Source organism: Heloderma suspectum, chromosome 5 (assembly GCF_057233095.1).
Source record: "Heloderma suspectum isolate Gila_16-S chromosome 5, 16-S_ref, whole genome shotgun sequence".
In the NCBI taxonomy this organism is placed as follows: Eukaryota; Metazoa; Chordata; class Lepidosauria; order Squamata; family Helodermatidae; genus Heloderma; species Heloderma suspectum.
The window spans coordinates 181,812,689-181,830,451 of record NC_139462.1 but is presented as its reverse complement, the minus strand read 5'-3'; the positions used below and the strand labels follow the sequence as shown (position 1 = coordinate 181,830,451).

Below are 17,763 nucleotides of genomic sequence, written 5' to 3'. Positions count from 1 at the left end.
CTGCAAGCATTTGAAAAAAAAAATGAACCCTTTTTTTGGCATCACCAAATTCTTTTGGTGAAAAAAATGTCCTTTGCTCAAACTAATTCCAAGATGAATTGGGAACAAATACACTATCTTTTAAAATTAGTGGGAAATCTTAAAATGAAAGGTCATAAGAATACACAACTCCCAAACAAGAGAACCCATTTGACAATATTTCTCACAATGGAAAATAAGAGAAAAGGAGTGGCGGGAGAGCTCTCCAGATCAGGAAAAAGAGAATATTTGTCCTTTACTGTAAACTTGGGGAGGATTGGCTTGAAACTTTGGTGGCTATAGGTCTAATTACTTTGCCTTGCCATATCCTAATGATTGGTAACGTATTTCCCCATGTAGCAAATATTTAGTTCTGTTCTATTTTGGATTTTTATATTTCTCATATGTTTTGTGGATGCTAGAAATTCTGTATCTTAATATAGAATGTTTGCATTGTATGTTCCAATTTACAAAACACTAAAACATTCAGCTGAAGTAGAATTAAGCAGAGTTAAAATGGATTGAAGTAGAATTAAGCAGGGACAGGCAGTCTACGAACCGTTCAGTTTGACAGCTAGGCCAGAGGTAGCAGTTTTATAAGGCCAAATGGGACTTTTTGGCCCCTGTGTCACCTGATCCCGCCTGGATTGTTAGTTGCAGTACTAACCCTGTGCTATCTGAAGTGCTGCTGCTGCAGTACAGAACATATCAACAAGTATAGCACCTGGGCCCTGCTGCTAGTTTCCCCAGTTCCAGTCTCTGCACCCTACAGTGGCTTGTTTTCCTAATTTATGTTAGTGTGGAGACCTTTAAAAGTAACATGGATACTTTAATAAAAATAATTGGTCCTACCTCCAATATCAGTCTGTTTCATTGCAGAAACTTGTCTCTACCAAATGTCATTGACATTTCTCTCTGTTCCTATTGTTTCAGAGCAGCATTAATGACTGGACCAAAACCCACTGGAGAGAGATTAGTATGGAACAGATGGATGTAGAGCTCAGAAGGTTTGCCAAGGCAAGTTTCTGAGCCAACCCTAAAGGGTTGGATCAAGATTTAGTCATAGTTGGAGTAGGCCCATTCAAATCGATGGGATTTATTTACAACTAACTTCAGTTCTATTGATTTCAGTGGGTCTGCTCTATGACTACATCTGAATCCAACCTTATATTTCTACCATTTATCTTGCTGCTCTATCTTTCCTCTTTCTCCCACCCAGTATCTACCCTCTGTGTCAACTTTGGTTTCTTTCAATCTTCCTATTTTATTGACTCATGTTTAGTTCCCTGTAGATGGAAATGATAAACTCATGGTGCCACTTCTTTTCTGAACTCAGTCTGAAACAAATGAGGTTAGATCTATGTAGAGATAGAGCATATAGTCTGCTTGTTTGCCTTGTTTTTTCTTTATAGAAAAGAAGCTAGAAGCTCATAGAATTCATATTTCTTTATTTGTTTATTTTGAAAATGTATAATGCCACCTTTCTGCTGTCAAAGGCAGGAAAAAATATATATTTATTTATTGCAGCATTTACTGTTAGTACTTTTGGTCCCAAAGGATTCCCTTCAAAGGTGGTTTACAAAGAGTAAAGCTATAATAGCAATAAAACAGTTACAAAAATTACAACAATATAATCTCAAAACCCTAGCAGCACTGGCCAAAGAGAAGTACTGCATTCAGCCTAAGATTTTATGCCAATTTACACCAGGTGTCAGGAGCCCCCTAGCTGCCTCTTTAAGTCCCCTCCAATAGCCAACTCACGACACAAATGAAAGGTATTCTTTCCAAGGCATTAACCCTTACAACTTAATGACTCTTTCAGATGCTAATCACCAGCGACTAAGCAAGGAAACGCACTGGGGTAGTTAGCAGAGTAGCCTAAGCTCCGGGTAAGGCAGTTGGTCCCCGTTTGAAGGGGAAGAGTGGGAAAACTCTGAACTTATGGGCTATGGAGAGGTCCTCCCTCTTACCTGGGGATCCTCGGGATGCGACTGTTGTTTTAGCGCCAAGCGGGCAGAGCGCCACCTCTTGGCACCCTCCATCAGGCGCTGCTCCTTCCGTCTCTGCCGAGCATCCAGCAAGATCCCATCCCCCGCTCTCTCACTGCTAGGGTCACTATCTCTCTCAGGAATGCAGGCAGGAGAAATCTCTCCCTGCTGCTACGCCTGTGAGAGATGAACGAGCTCCTCTCCCACGGGTGGTTGGTCCTCCTCAGAATCAGAACTACTCTGGGGATCTATGGGCTCAGTATCCACCCTGACATCAGGCCTGACATTAAAAAGCCTTTACTAAAAGACCAGTTTTTAACCTTTCACTGAACAATGGTTGGGTGAGGTGGACTGCCTTTGGGAGGGCATTCCACAATTACAGTGCTGTAACTGAAAAATCCAGTCTTCTGTGTCCCCTGCTCAGTTCTGAAAACGGAGGAATATGGCGCAGAACTGCAGATCTTGAACTAAGCACACAGGTAGACACATTCCTGGTCTATCAATTGTTCATTCTGATAAAATAAGCTGACAGAAATATGGGCTGCAATCAATTGCTGGATGACACAGGGTTCCTTAAGATTGTTGTGATGCTTTCCCTTAGGAGATGCAGTCATTGGATAAAGCCGTTCATTCCTGGAATGTATATACAAACCTGGAGATAAGAATTAAGAACCTGTTGACATCACTGAGGGTTGTAACAGAGTTGCAGAATCCAGCAATGAGAGACAGACACTGGTATCAGCTGATGGATGCAATAGGTGTAAGTATCTTATAATGCCATTGTAAAGATCTCTCAGTTCTGTTGTCACACATTGCATAAGAACATAAGAAGAGCTGTGCTGGATCAGACCAAGGTCAATCTAGCCCAGTGTTCTGTTCACACAGTGGCCAACCAGCTGCCCACAGGAAACCCACAAGTAGGACATGAGCACAATAGCACCTCTCCACCCATGCTCCTCAGCAACATGCCTCACTCATACCTCTACAGTTGCAAATGGAAAGAACTCAGTGTATATTTTATTCCATGAACTATTTCCAGAAACGTGCCATAAAACTGCAGTGCAGTCAGCGCATAGCTTTAGTACAGTAGCAATGTGAAGTCTTTAGTCAGGCAAATACTCTCTCTTCCTGAATGTTAGTAATTTATATCCCAAGATGGAACCCAAACTACTAGTCCATCTCCTTCACAAATTCTATAGCAAGTAATAAGACCTGAGCAAGAGCATGCCGAGGGTCAAAATACCATTGCTTTCCATGTTTTGAAGAACCACCTCCATGGAAACATATTGCAAAAATGATATTTCACTCCCACACTCTGTCTAAACACTTATCTCTCAAATTAATCTTAACACTATGTAATGACATAACTACTGCAATTTTTGAGCCACTCCAGAACTATAGTCAAGAATGAAATATATGAAAGACTTCATGAGTGAATTAATTCTGGTCTATCTTTATTCATGAAACTATTAACTATGTCAGAAACTGAAGCTTGGAAGCTTGTCTTCCTCAGCAAACAAAAAAGGGTTCAAAGCTCAATAGTTGGTTTGTTGGCAACATGTGTTGCTTAAACGGTAATTTTGTCTGTCTTCATAGATTATCTACAAATACAGTCACAGGATCCCCCTTTATCAAATCAGAAATAAAAATAGGATAACCCAAAGCTGCTTCTTCCCCTGTTTTTACTGTAACACCCTGTGAAGTTTTGAGGCCTACAGAGGCAAAGGGAAAAATGGTTAGGCTTATTGGCCTGGGGGTTTTGTTGGAAGGGGGTATCTCTGGGAGGAGGAGTTTCATTTCCCTGATTAGGTCTCAGTTTCATTTCCCCAGTTGTGTTTCATTTTTTCAGGCTTGAAGCAGTATTTTCAGTTTTGAGGGAGGAGGGTATATAAAGAAAGTGAGAGAGCCAGTAAGTGTAGAGTCAGAGAGACCAGAGCAGGATGAGAGAGCAGGAAGAAGCAGCCTGAAGAAGTCTAAATTCAGGTAGGATAAAGTAACTTGTGTTTTGCAACTTTTATTTTCTCTTCATGCCTTTTATATCACTCAGCTCTATTGTGTAAATACCTTTAGTTGTGATTTGCTTGCTTTAATTTACCAGTAAACTGTTGTGGTGAAACCCTGTGTCTAGAGTGTCAATCACCCCACATCTACAGCCTACTGGAAAGGTAAAGGTAAAAGAAAGAAAGTGGGACTCTTCCGGGGGAAAGAGATCCTTAAGGAGTTGCTCAGGTGGTCCAGGTCATTAGGGGAACCCTGTCACAGCCGAATTGAAACTTGCAGATCTTGCCCATGGAGAGGTGTGAGCTGCAGAAATCATTTGGATGTACTTACTGCTATTTATTTATTATACAGTTGGTATCCATCCAAGAGTTCTTAAAGAATTCCAAGATAGTTAAAAAATAAAATACTGAATGACAAAATTAAATAATGCCCAAACCCAGTGCCATAAATCACCCAAAAGTGGAGTGGAAGAAAAATGTTTTTAGGGTTCTTATAAAAGCCAGCAAAGATGGGTTCATAGGTTATCTCCTGTGGGGAGGGTATTCCACACTTGGGGACCACCACTGAGAAGGCTTTTTCCCTGGTACTCACCAACCTAATAGCTCTTAGCAGTAGACCAGAGAGCAGAGACTGTGATGCTGATCTTACATCTTGGGCAATGTCAGGGGTTCTGGGGGCCAATTTCAACCCTCTGGAACCTCCTCAGGGGCCACACCCTTGCCACTGCCATGCATACACACACATGCATGTCTACGTACACAGACACACACACACACACACACACACACACACTTCCTCCTCCACCATCCATCCCAGCAACCTGGATTGTGATTGCTGAGAGGAAAGTGAGGTTAAAACTTCTTCCTCCAGCAATCATGATCCAACTTACTGGGATTGGGGAGGGGTGGGGGGAGGAAGACTTTAATCTCATCCTCTCCCCATTCACAAACCTATTCTACTGGGAAACAGGCTGTCAGGGTAGAAACTGAGCCCATAGAGCCCCAGAGCAGTTCTGATTCTGAGGAGGAACAGCAATACATGAGAGAGGAGGCAGCTCATCCCTCACCGGCTCAGCAGCTGGCAGAGATTCCTCCTGCCGGCATTCCTGAGATAGTGATCCTAGCAGTGAGAAAGTGCGGGAACGAGGCTTGCTAGATGCTTGATGCAGACGCAGAGAGCAACAAGTGATGGAGGGCGCGGAAAGGAGGCATAGCACCCGTTTGGTGCGCAAGCAATGGCCGCCTCCCATGGACCCAAGGGAGAGAGGGAGGATCTCTCCCTAGCCCATAAGTTCTGGGTCTTCAAGTGACTGCCTTTCAACTGCCTTTCTGATCAACTGCCTATTTGAAGCTTAGGCCACTCTGCTGTTCCTTGCTTTAGTCGCTGGTGATTAGCATCTGAAAGAGTCATTAAGTTGTAAAAGGATTAAAGCTTTGAAAAGAATCCTTTCATCTGTGTCTTGAGTTGTCTATTGGAGTCTACTGAAAGATGCCGCCAGGGCGCTCCTGACAGCTTGATCCCCATTCCTTCCTCCCTCCCTCCCTCTCTCTCTCTCTTTTCTCCTCCTGCCGAATGGAGGGTGCCACACAGCTCTGGCGCAAGAGAACCAGATTCTCCGTGATCAAGTGGCTCAACTGACAACTGCTGTAGAGAATCTGCGAGCTGCGGTTCAACCCCCACCACCTCCGATTGCCCCCTGCCGCAAGTGCCCAGTGGCTTTGCGAGAGAAGTTTTCTGGGGAGAAAGGACTTTTTCAGATTTTCTGGGCCCAATCGGAGCTGTACATGCGCCGTCGTCCTGAGGATTTCCTGACGGAACAGGTTCGTGTGGGCTTCATCATTAACCTACTTTCAGGCATGGCAGCTAAATGGGCTTCGGGACTTCTTCTCGCTAATGACCCCCGGCTCGGGGCCTATCAAGGTTTCATGACAGCGATGGCCAGATTTTTCGGTGACCCCCTGTGTACGCAGACAGCTTTTCGGGAGATTTGCCACCTCAGGCGGGGCAAGGACTCAGTTTCCAAGTATGCGACAACTTTTCGCTTGCTGATGCAGAATTTACAGTGGAATGATGCCGCACTGGTGGCTCAGTTTTTGGATGGTTTGAACGATGAGATCTTGGATGAGATGGTGCGCATGCCTAGCCCGCCTACTTTGGAGGACCTCATCCAGACCTGCCTCCAGATAGATAGTCGGCTGGAGGGCCGCCGGCAGACCCGGCGGGGCGCTGGGGGCTGAGATTTTCCTCCTATTCCCCCCCGTTTCTTGCCCCCTCCCCCACCCCCCCTGTGGTGGCGGCGGAGGAGACCCCGATACAGCTGGGAGCTACCTGAGCCCCACTGCCCCTGGAGGAACTAGAGCGGTGGTGCGCTGAGCGCCGATGCTTTCAGTGTGGAAAACTGGGACATTTTGCCAAAACCTGCTGCGCTAGACCCGCAGCTCCTCTGCCTCCCCCTCCTCTCCTTCCTCCTCCTCCTCCTCCTCGCCCCCAGGCCTGACTAGGTTGCCCCCCAAGCCTGTTGGGGATTTCCAGTGTGGGGGTAGGTTCCACACCCGGTGGGTGCCTTCCGCAACCCCCCCACACTCCTATCTGCTATTACATGTTCACCTCCGCTCCTCCCAGTGGGGTGGGGTGGAGGCCCTGGCTTTAGTGGACTTGGGGGCTATGACCAGTTTCATGGATGAAACCTTTGCCCTCTTCCACAAGATTCCTACCCTGCCTCTTCCTGCCCCCTTGGCAGTGGAGACCATCGATGGGCATCCTCTTTCTTCAGGCATGGTGACCCGGACTACAGCTCCACTCATTCTGCGTGCCCAGTCCCACGTTGAGCAGATTCAGTTTCACTTGGCCAAGGTTCCCCAATACCCTATTGTGCTGGGTGTTTCCTGGCTCTCTAAGCATAATCATCAGATTTCTTGGGAGCTTCAGCAAGTGGAGTTCTCGTCTCCCTACTGCTGGGAGCATTGCCTCCCGATCGAGGCGCCAGTCCCAGTCCAGGCTTTAACCCTTTCCTCCCCCTCCTCATCGGCTGCTGGCAGTTCTTCAGCTACCGTGATCCTCCCAGAGAAGTATGCAGCTTTTCGGGATGTATTCGACAAGAAGGAGGCTGACCAGCTCCCCCCCCTCACCGCCCATTTGACTGTGCCATTAACCTCATTCTGGGGGCGACCATCCCCACTGGACGACTGTATTCGATGTTGGAACCGGAACTTGGAGCTCTGTGAGAGTTTTTGGCCACAAACCTCAAACATGGCTTCATTCACCCTTCCTCCTCCCCCGCCTGCGCCCCTACCAGCTTTGTGGCCAAGAAATCGGGAGAACTCCACCTGGTGCACGATTACAGAGCATTGAATTTGGTCTCGATCCCTGACAAGTACCCCCTCCCCCTCATACCGAAGATGCCGGAGCGCCTGGGGTGAGCCAAGATTTTCACAAAGTTGGACCTGTGTGGCGCCTACAATCTGATTCGCATCCGGGAGGGGGATGAGTGGAAGACCTGTTTCGGCACCTGGTACAGCGCATACGAATATCTAGTGATGCCGTTTGGGCTCACCTGCGGGCCCCCCCACGTTTTTGCGTTTTATGAATGCATTCTTCCGAGACTATTTGGACACTTTCCTCATTGTGTATCTCGATGATTTACTTATATTTTCTGAGGACCCCCATGCCCATCAGCACCATGTCTCCGCTGTCCTCCAGCACCTCCGCGAGAACCATCTGTATGCCAAGCTGGAGAAATCTTGGCTACATTATCTCAGCTGACAGTATCAGGATGGATCCTGCAAAGGTCCAGGCTGTCCTCTCCTGGCAGGCTCCATTCACCAAGAAGGACTTGCAATGTTTTCTGGGGTTCGCTAATTTCTACAGAAAGTTTCTGCCCAGCTTTGCTCAGCTGACATCTCTCACAGACCTCCTTAAGGGCAGGAAATCTCCTTTTCATTGGACGGCATCTGCCCAACAGTTCTTTCGAGGAACTTAAGAAGCTTTTTAGTTCTGAGCCTATCCTGTTACATCCCAACCCGAGGAAGCCTTTCGTGGTGCAAACTGATGCCTCTGACTTTGCAGTGGGGGCGGTGCTTTTTCAGCCAGATCGGGCGGGCAGCGGTTTGCAACCCTGCGCCTACCACTCCAGGAAGCTGAACATGTCTGAGAGGAATTATACCATCAGGGAGAAGGAACTGTTGGCCATCAAGTCCGCTTTGGAGACCTGGCGTCATCTTCTGGAGGGAGCACAGCACCTAGTCGAAGTTAGAACCGACCATCACAACCTGGAACATCTTCAGACAGCCCGTGCCTTAAACCAGAGACAGATTAGGTCGTCACTTTTTTCCCCCCGGTTCCATCTTAAGATTTGCCATGTGAAGGCCTCCAACAACCTACAAGCAGATGCTCTTTCTCATAAGCCAGACCTCCAGCCAGGGGGTGAGGGGAATCCCCCCCCTCTCTGATTCTTGCCCCCCAGAGCCTGGCAGCAGCTGCGGTACCTCACTCTTGGGAGGAGCTCCTTCACTCTGGACAGGCTCAGGATGCTTTTGTTCACACAAAAGTGGAGGAATTGGGGCTAGCCTCTGCCCCCCCACACTCTACCCCCTTCTCTTTGCGAGGTGGCCTGCTTTACCATTCCAGTCGGGTCTATGTGCCTTCTAGACCCCTCCGCGAGAAGGTTCTCCATAAGTGCCACAACTCCCCCACCGCTGGGCATTTTGGCTTCACCAAGACCCTGCACAGAGTGACACAGGATTTTTGGTGGCCTCGTGTGTGTCGGGACGTCAAGACCTATGTCGCCTCCTGCCTAACCTGCCAGCAGGTGAAGGCCCCCTCAGGCAAGCCCACAGGCTTGCTTCACCCCCTGCCTTGGAAACTGCTCTCCCTTGACTTCATCACTGACTTGCCTCCCTCATACGGTAAAACCACCATTCTGGTGGTGGTGGATTTGTTTTCTAAGATGGCCCATTTCATCTCCTGCTCTGGGTTGCCACAACCAGGGAGATGGCAGAGCTGTGTTTGGCACATGTTTTCCAACTCCACGGATGGCTCGAGGGTCTCATTTCAGATAGGGGGCCCCAGTTCACTGCCCGTTTCTGGAGGGAGCGACTTGGGCTTCTCCATGTGATGCTCCATCTTTCCTCCGCCCACCATCCACAGACGGACGGTCAGACCGAGCGCACCAATGCGACTCTGGAGCAGTATTTGCGCTGCTGTGTCAATTACCAGCAAGATGACTGGTTTTCCTTGCTGCCTCTCATAGAATTTGCTTATAACAATGCCTGCCATGCTTCCACCCACCAAACTCCATTTTTTGCCAATTTTGGTTACCACCCCAAGGCTTTCCTGTCCACCTTAGCTCCCTCTTCAGTGCCAGCGGCCCATGACTTTTTAGAGGAGTTGCGAGCAGTACACCACCTCTTACGGGACTCCCTCGAGCAAGCCAAGACAGCCTACAAGGCCTCTGCAGACCGGCAGTGCCAGCCGGGTTCGTCTCTGCAACTGGGGGACTGGATTTGGTTGTCCACCCAATACCTCCCCTCTTACTCGCCCACAAGGAAGCTTGCGCCTCGCTGCATGGGGCCTTTCCAGATTATGGCCCAGATTAACCCTGTTGCTTTTCACCTGGCTCTCCCCCCCCCTCCATGAAGATTCATCCTGTTTTTCATCGGTCCTTGCTGTCTCCCCTGGTTTCTGGTGACCTTCATCACTTGGTCGGTTCCCCCCCGCTGCCAGTGCTGGTGGAGAGGGAGGAGGAGTCTGAGGTCGCGGAGATTCTGGATTCCCGCCTTTCTCACGGCCTCCTGCAATATCTAGTGGACTAGAAGGGGTACAGGCCAGATGAGCGATCCTGGGAACCCGCGGAAAATGTGCATGCTCCGTTGCTGCTGAGGTGCTTCCACCAGTTGTACCCCCACAAACCCGGGGCCCCAGGGGAGGAGCACGAGGGGGGGCCTCATGGGAGCGGGGATGATGTCAGGGTGGAAACTGAGCCCATAGAGCCCCAGAGCAGTTCTGATTCTGAGGAGGAACAGCAGTCTGTGGGACAGAAGGCAGCTCATCCCTCATAGGCGCAGCAGCTGGCAGAGATTCCTCCTGCCGGCATTCCTGAGTTAGATAGGGATCCTAGCAGTGAGAAAGTGCGGGAACGAGGCTTGCTAGATGGTCGATGCAGATGCAGAGAGCGACGAGCAATGGAGGGCGCGGAAAGGAGGCGCGGCACCCGTTTGGCATGGAAGCAACAGCCGCCTCCCATGGACCCAAGGGAAAGAGGGAGGATCTCTCCCTAGCCGATAAGTTCTGGGTCTTCAAGTGACTGTCTTTCAAACGAGGATCAACTGCCTATTCGAAGCTTAGGCCACTCTGCTGTTCCTTGCTTTAGTCGCTGGTGAGTAGCATCTGAAAGAGTCATTAAGTTGTAAAAGGATTAAAGCTTTGAAAAGAATCCTTTCATCTGTGTCTTGAGTTGGCTATTGGAGTCTACTGAAAGAGGCCGCCAAGGTGCTCCTGACACAGACACTCACAGGCATCCTTATGTGCCCATTTCACAGCAGAATCACCCTATTCTGCAGGGAAATGGGTGCTCAGGGTTGGGTTCTCCTTGTGCACCCATTTCCTAACAGAATCACTCCCACTAGCCTGCCAAACAGCTATTTCACAGCAGACTTGCCCTATTCTGCTGGGAAATAGGCACACAAGGAGAGCCCTCCTTACACACCCGTTTCCCACCAGATTTGGGCACCTGCCAGCCCATTAGCTGATTGGGCTGGCAGGCGCCCAATTATGCTGCTACACAGGGTGCACGGGGAAGGCTCTCCTCCTCGCACTCCCTGTGTAGCATAGTGGTAGCATGAGCAGGCAGGCGGAATTGTGGGGCAGGACACCCGGGGGGCATGGCACCTGCAGATTGCACAGGCACTCTCATCAGGACACATGCAGCCCTTGGGCCAGATGTTACCCACCCCTGCTTTAAAGGCTAATAACAGCACTTTAAATTGGGCTCATTCTTCACCCATTAGTAGAAGAGCTGGTGAAATAAAAAAGCCAGAAATATTTGGAATATTTTGCAGGTTCAGTTTTCAATAACTGAAGAGACAACATTAGCAGACCTGTTGGCGCTGAAACTGCATAAAGTGGAAGATGATGTCCAGAACATTGTTGACAAAGCAGTGAAAGAGCTTGGAACTGAAAAGGTTAGTTGTCTGTTTCCTCTGGGGATGTTTCCAAAATTCTCCAAATTTCTCCCTAGATTTTGGAATTCTGAATCACCTAGTCTTTTTGTTTCTGAAGTAGAACTGATGCATTTTAATTTCTCCATTGTCCTTTTTTTCTCATTTCTTATTTTTGTAAAAGGTGCTGTGCATGCAAAAAAAAAAAAATCAGCTTCCTTCCAGTTCCTTCAGCACATTTCTGCCATTCTACTGTACATTACCAGTGTTCATATACACATTGGTAAAACACTTCAAAAGAGCAATCTTGACGTAATTGCATCAAGATTCCTTTTGTGCTCGGTTTTACTGATGTGCATTTGCACTTGTGTGCATTGAGAAAACAATGCAGGAGCACATGTGCAGATAAGTAAAACACTACTCAAAAGGGATGCTGATGTGTATGATAATCTTAGGGTTGTGGGGGGGTTTGCAGTGTTTTAATAATGCACAGCTGCACATTGGTAATGTAGATTGTGGGAAAGATGGACATGACTGGATGCAACTGAAAGCTGAGGCAAACTTCACATTCTCCAAGTCTGGAATTAATTTTAGAAAGCTTCCTAGTTAAACTGTAATTCAAGAGGAGTGGAATGCAGGGCAGAGGAGTCAAAGGTACCACATAGCGGAAATCTTCTCATCCTTATCTTTCTCGTCTGACTTTATTTGTCAGACAAATTGTACGAATTTCTGCAAGTCATTTGTCCGTGGCCTACAGCATGGGTCCCTAACCTTTTTGGGTCAGTGGGCATATTTTGAATTTTGAGATAGTGCTGTGGGCACTGTCACAAAATGGCTGCCATGGGGGGCTTGCCCTCTCATGAAGCGGCCACCATGGTTGGCATGGCCAGATACAAACATTCACTTCCCAGAGATTAAAAGGGAGATTAAAAGAAAAGAAACTTTCCCAAGAACCTAATTGCAAGGCAGAAGTGGGGTCTGAGCCCCAAAACACAAAAAACACTCTTTTGTACCTAAGTAAAGATAGCACTAGGGGGCAGCACTTTGCTTTGCAGCATACCAGTATCCCAGTTTTAGAAACAAATAATTTAAACCAATCTTACGAAATAAAATAAAAATCATGAAGAGCAGGGAGCCTGGTAGGCTCCAGGAGAGGTGTCTGTTGGCACATTGGTGCCCACGAGCACCACAGTGAAAACCCCTGGCCTAAGGAGTATATGAAATCTAGTATAATCAATAAAAATGGTACTTCTTTAGATCAATAATGGCAATGCATCTTTCCAGAAGAGCTCTGTAAAACATTGATTTGAATAATATTGCTTCACTAAAAGTGTTTCTAACAAGTGTTCTGATGTATTAACTAGATTCTCATAGAAATCAGACAAATATGGGCTACCAAGGAGTTTTCTTATGAAGCTCATTACAGGACCAGTGTTAGTTTGTTGAAAACGGATGAACAGCTTTTTGAGACTTTAGACAACAACCAAGTAAGCTGTTGTTTGCTAATGTAAATAGTAAATGTGCTCATTGCTGAATTACTAATGTGTTTTTATAATTGGGCTAAACTTGCCTCTCTGTTTCCAGAATTTGTATTTACAGTGAATCTTCGCTGTCCCAGATGTTAGTCTGTAAAATTATATGTGTTCTTGACTGTATATGTTTTAACAAAAATTCCTGTCTGTGTAGGAGTTAGCAAAATTACAGGTCCTTGGTCTCTTTTTTCTCCCCTTAGATAGTATGGAATCATTTAATAATACGCTGTCCATTTGCAAGGTTTGAAAATGTCTTTTGCTGTGATTTACTGTAATAATAGCTTGCAGGAGATTTTTTTGTAAAACTTTTGTAGCTGTGACTCCTATGCCTGTTCAGATAATTTTATTTATCCTTTAATGTTATCCCCCCACCACCACCCTCTTTCTGTTTTTCAAGGTTCAGCTGCAAACAATTCTACAAAGTAAATACGTTGAGTATTTCATTGAACAAGTCTTAAGCTGGCAAAAAAAGCTGAATGTGGCAGACTCCGTCATTTCCATTTGGATGGAAGTTCAACGTACATGGTCTCATCTTGAAAGCATTTTCATTGGCTCAAATGATATCAGAGATCAGCTTCCAGAAGATTCAAAAAGATTTGATGGCATTGATGCAGATTTTAAGGTTAATGAGTAATATCATAGTAATAACATCATGATCAAAATTTCCCATTGTGTCCTTCTCCCTTCCCACCCACTTTCTTTTTAGACGAAAAATATTGGGCCACCATTCTCTTAATATTTCCATGAAACCTAGGACTATATAATATATTTTAAACATAATAATTTAAAAGGCAGTATTAATTCACATCAGATATGCCAGTCCAGACAAATTTTTAGTGCTCATGTTTAGAGCAATCCAGATTGTGGAGGTGTCCAAAACACCATCTACCCAGTTGTCTTTGAATATTTTCAGTTGTTAAGGCCTGAGAATGTGGACAAGGTGCTTGGTCATGGTCAGCCAACCACTTGTATACTCCTGGCCTCTCTTGGCTTATTATATCCAATAGGAAGGGGATGGACAGCTGGATCCAGAAGTTTGCAAATTCCTCTCAGAGAAGTACCAGAAGTACTTTTAAAGAGACAGTAACAGCTTCCTTAAAAGAGGCAGTATTCAGGCCACTCCTGAAGAAACCTAACCAGGACCCAGAAGATGAAAAAATTATAGGCCAGTTGCCAATATCCCCCTCCTGGGCAAGGTGCTTGAGTGAATAGTTGCTGATCAACTTCAAGCTCTCTTAAATGAAACTGATTTTCTAGATTCATTTCAGTCTGTTTTCGGGCCTGCATTTGGAATGAAAAATGCCCTGTGGGATGACCTGCGCCAGGAGTGTGACAGGTGGAGTGTGACCCTGTTGGTTCTTATGGACCTCTCGGTGGCTTTTGATAACAGTAATCATGATGCCCTTCTGGATAGGCCATTTGAGTTGGGATGTAGGGACACAGTATTGCAGTGGTTCTGCTCCTATTTGGATGGCTGATTCCAGAAGGTAGTGCTGGGGGGATTACTGCTCTGCCCCAGAACAGTTGTGCTCTGGGGTTCCTCAGGACTCTTCCATGCTTTTTAACGTCTGCATTAAACCACTGGGAAAGGTTATCTGGGGATGTGGGCTGAGATGTTACCAATAATATTACTGAACGATCAGCTGACTGAACTTAAAAAAAAAAATCCTTATGGAATTGGTGATTTAAAGGCATGGAAATAATTGGAAAGTAAAGATTGTATAACTAAACTGACAGAGAGGGAAGATAAAGAAAATACACGAATTTGTGGAAAAAATCCTGTTTTAAGAAGCAAGCCTTGGTTTTGGCATTAGGCAGGTATGTCTCAGCCTAACTTGGCTCACAGGATAGTTGTGCGGCTACTTTGAGCTTCTCAAAGGAAAAACCTGTAAACCATATCTATAACATTGAAAGGATCAGTCAGTCCATCCCTTGCAATGGGGAAGTACAAAAGGGCCAATTCTTGTGGATTGTGATTTTGCGATTTCTGTCCTGAAAGCAGTCTTGGATATGGAGAAAGTATGAGAAGGAGGGAAGTAAGTCTTCTGGCATTTCCAGCTATTACTACTTTCCTCAAAAGTCTGGGAAACCAACCTGTCTTATATGGTAACAAATATGCTTCCATACAGCAAGGGTAGCCCATGCATGAAAATACTCTTCCAAAGATAGCGATGTATGTGGAGGAAAACCTCCATATTTATTTATTTGATTTGTACCCTGCCTTCCTACCAAGAAAATGGCACTCACGGCCATTTACAATCGTAGGAATTAAGACAATAATAAAACAAATCCATTAAAACACACTTAAAAATGCAGAATAAAAAAGCACCCAACCCAATAGAGCACCTTACATGCCAGAGGCCTACTTGAATAAAAACACAGTTGCCTGCTGGCAGAAGGACAACGGAGAGGGAGCAAACCTAGCCTCCCTTGGCAGGGAGTTCCACAACCTGGGAGCAGCCACCAAAAAAGCCCTCTCTTGCTTCACCACCAAACATTCCTCTGAAGGTGGTGGTACTGAAAGAAGGGCCTCTCTCGAAGATCTTGAAACCCTGATAGATTTGTATGGGAGAAGGCAGTTCAGGTAGCCTGGTCCCAAGCCTGGTCCAATCCCCAGGGATGTATATTACCTATTTAAACCTTTCTATACTACTTTAAAATGCTTCTGTAACATGTGTGCATTATTGAACAGATTATCAGCATGGACGAGTTTTGAATGTTGGTGAGTGGAAGGAGATGGAATGTATGTGGACGGGCCAGAGTTGTCTGCCACTGCCACGTGATGGTTTTAAATAAATATCATGGGCAGAATCCAATGGGACACTTACGCCTCTGCCGATTCACTTATGCCCCACCAACTCCTGTCTGCAAGCGGGACCAACCACTTGCAGATGGAAGATTTAGCACTTCCAGGGTAACCAGAAACAAACAAAAACTCTAGTTTCTGGAATGGGACAGGTCGGCAGAGGTCGCATAAGGGAGCTCTGCCGACCTGCACCAATCTAGAAACGAGTGTTTCCACTCATTTCAGGGCTTCCTCCGGGAAGCACTAAACTGCTGTTGCACAAGTGGCGGGTCCCACTTGCACAATGGAATCGGCAGGACCCACCTCTTGCACATCAGAATCAATGGGACGCAAGAGAATTGGTAGAGATGTAAATGCCCCATTGGATTCTGCCCAGTGCTTCCCAGCTAAGATCAAATATAGTTTAAATAACTATTAAATATAAATAAAATAATTGAGAGAAATTTATGTACAAAAAATAAAAAAAAACATTGTCATATAAAAACCATTTCCACCACTATGTGGTTGTCACTGTTCATTGATTTGATGTATGTTGGAATTTACATTCACATGAAATCTAGAAAGCTGTAAAATGGTTTGAACAATGATATGTGGGGGGGAGGGCTGCTGTTTTACTCTAAAGTCTTTTTTTGAAATCAAAGCAAAAATCTTTCTTGAGTAAAGCTTTGATTTGAGAATAACGGGTTTGTAAATTGATAAAGTGAGGTAATTTTAATGCTTCAGGAAATACAGTTTTACAATCTGGAGAATTTTTCCCCTAGCACGGAAAGAAGCCTTTCCTTGTCTTAAGAAAGATAATGTGAGCATGAAATATTGAAACTACTATTTCTGATTATGTACCCAGGAATTAATGAATGATTCAATACATACAAAAAATGTATTGGAAGCAACAACTAAGCCCAATTTGTATGAAAGGCTTGAAGCTTTGCAACTCAGGTATCATTGAGTTTATCATTTTGTACAACATATTCCAGTATACAATAATTATCAGCAAAAGGATTGCAACAGTTGTGGCTTTGTTTTTTGCTTTAGAACTCATTATGGTTTGAGTTCTTTCTTAAAATACTTTATTAGATTTTAAAATATACATTCACAGTGATTGAAAACATTGTTAAGCAAGTGTGCCATAAACAATGATGCTTCAGTAATCTGATAGAAAAATATAATGCTAGCAAACATAGTTGTAATTTTCAAAAATCACATGAATGGGGCAACATGGGATAACTGAAGTATGGAACTACACTGCTGTCATACCCCTGGTGTCAGGCATGCTGCTGGCCACATGTACATGCACATGTCACCGTGGACGTCTGCACTGAAGAAGCCTATGTATGAGCAGCTATCCTTGTGTAGGCTTCATCAATGCAGGGGTCCTTATAAATGTATGGAGAGGGTTAACATGTTACAATCTATTAAGGAGCTCCTTATTCTGCCATGGATTCAATTGGTTTTCTTCATAAAGTTATTAATCCTGATTTTTTTATATTGAACTGTTTTCATTTTCATTTCATTTCATTTACTATATTTCTGTACCATCCCATAGGATGTTAAATTGGCCATCACTACAGTCATCTGTTATTTACTTAACTATTTTTATTTAGAATATAGTTAATTTAAACCAGGAGTGGGGAACTTCTTTCAGCCTGAGGGCTGAATCAGTTTTGAAGAAGCTCCCAGGTCCTGAATTCCAGTGATGTGTGGGATCAAAGGCAAAAGCGGGGGAGCCAAATGTTAAAAGGCCAAATACAAAAATATACCAGTGTATTATAGTTGCTGCCAGGAACTAAGCATTAGGAATGGCATTTCAGCCTTTTAGAATGGGGGGAAATGAAGAAAGGCCAGGAAACCACCAAAAGACTGGTGATTGTGGAAAAGGGAGACCAGGGGAAGGGGAGTGGCTGTCTGGAGAGCCCCAAATGGCCAGATTGGGACCCTGGGCAGGCCAGATCTGGCCTCTGGGCCTAAGGTTCCCACCCCTGCGTTAAACAATAACATCTGTTCTGATACCATTCAGACAATAATGTTTAAAGACAACTCCATATTTTTTCTGTTTTTTTCTTGTTGCTAATTAGCGGCTAGATAGCCATAGGATACGTCAGTTTCCGGGAACCGATCTTGGAGCCCGGTCTCCGAGGTCAGTTCCCAGAGACCCAACTTTCCCACCCTCCTGCACTGCCTCGCAGGCACCTTGGAAGGGCCCCACACTCTGCACTCAAAAGAGGAGCACGGAGTGGCGAAATGTGCTTTCTGCAAATGCAGGGCGG

General features: G+C 45.6%; 1 protein-coding gene across 1 annotated transcript in view; it reads left to right on the top strand.

Moving 5' to 3' along the window:
• The window catches only part of DNAH11 (dynein axonemal heavy chain 11), a 231,691-nt gene that overhangs the window by 50,332 nt on the left and 163,596 nt on the right, over positions 1–17,763 (top strand). Inside the window, exons 22-27 of the mRNA XM_084858589.1 lie at positions 952–1,035; positions 2,608–2,766; positions 11,063–11,185; positions 12,526–12,648; positions 13,091–13,315; positions 16,344–16,435. Of these exons, the coding sequence (XP_084714715.1) occupies positions 952–1,035; positions 2,608–2,766; positions 11,063–11,185; positions 12,526–12,648; positions 13,091–13,315; positions 16,344–16,435 (806 nt within the window). The remainder of the gene's footprint in view (positions 1–951; positions 1,036–2,607; positions 2,767–11,062; positions 11,186–12,525; positions 12,649–13,090; positions 13,316–16,343; positions 16,436–17,763) is intronic.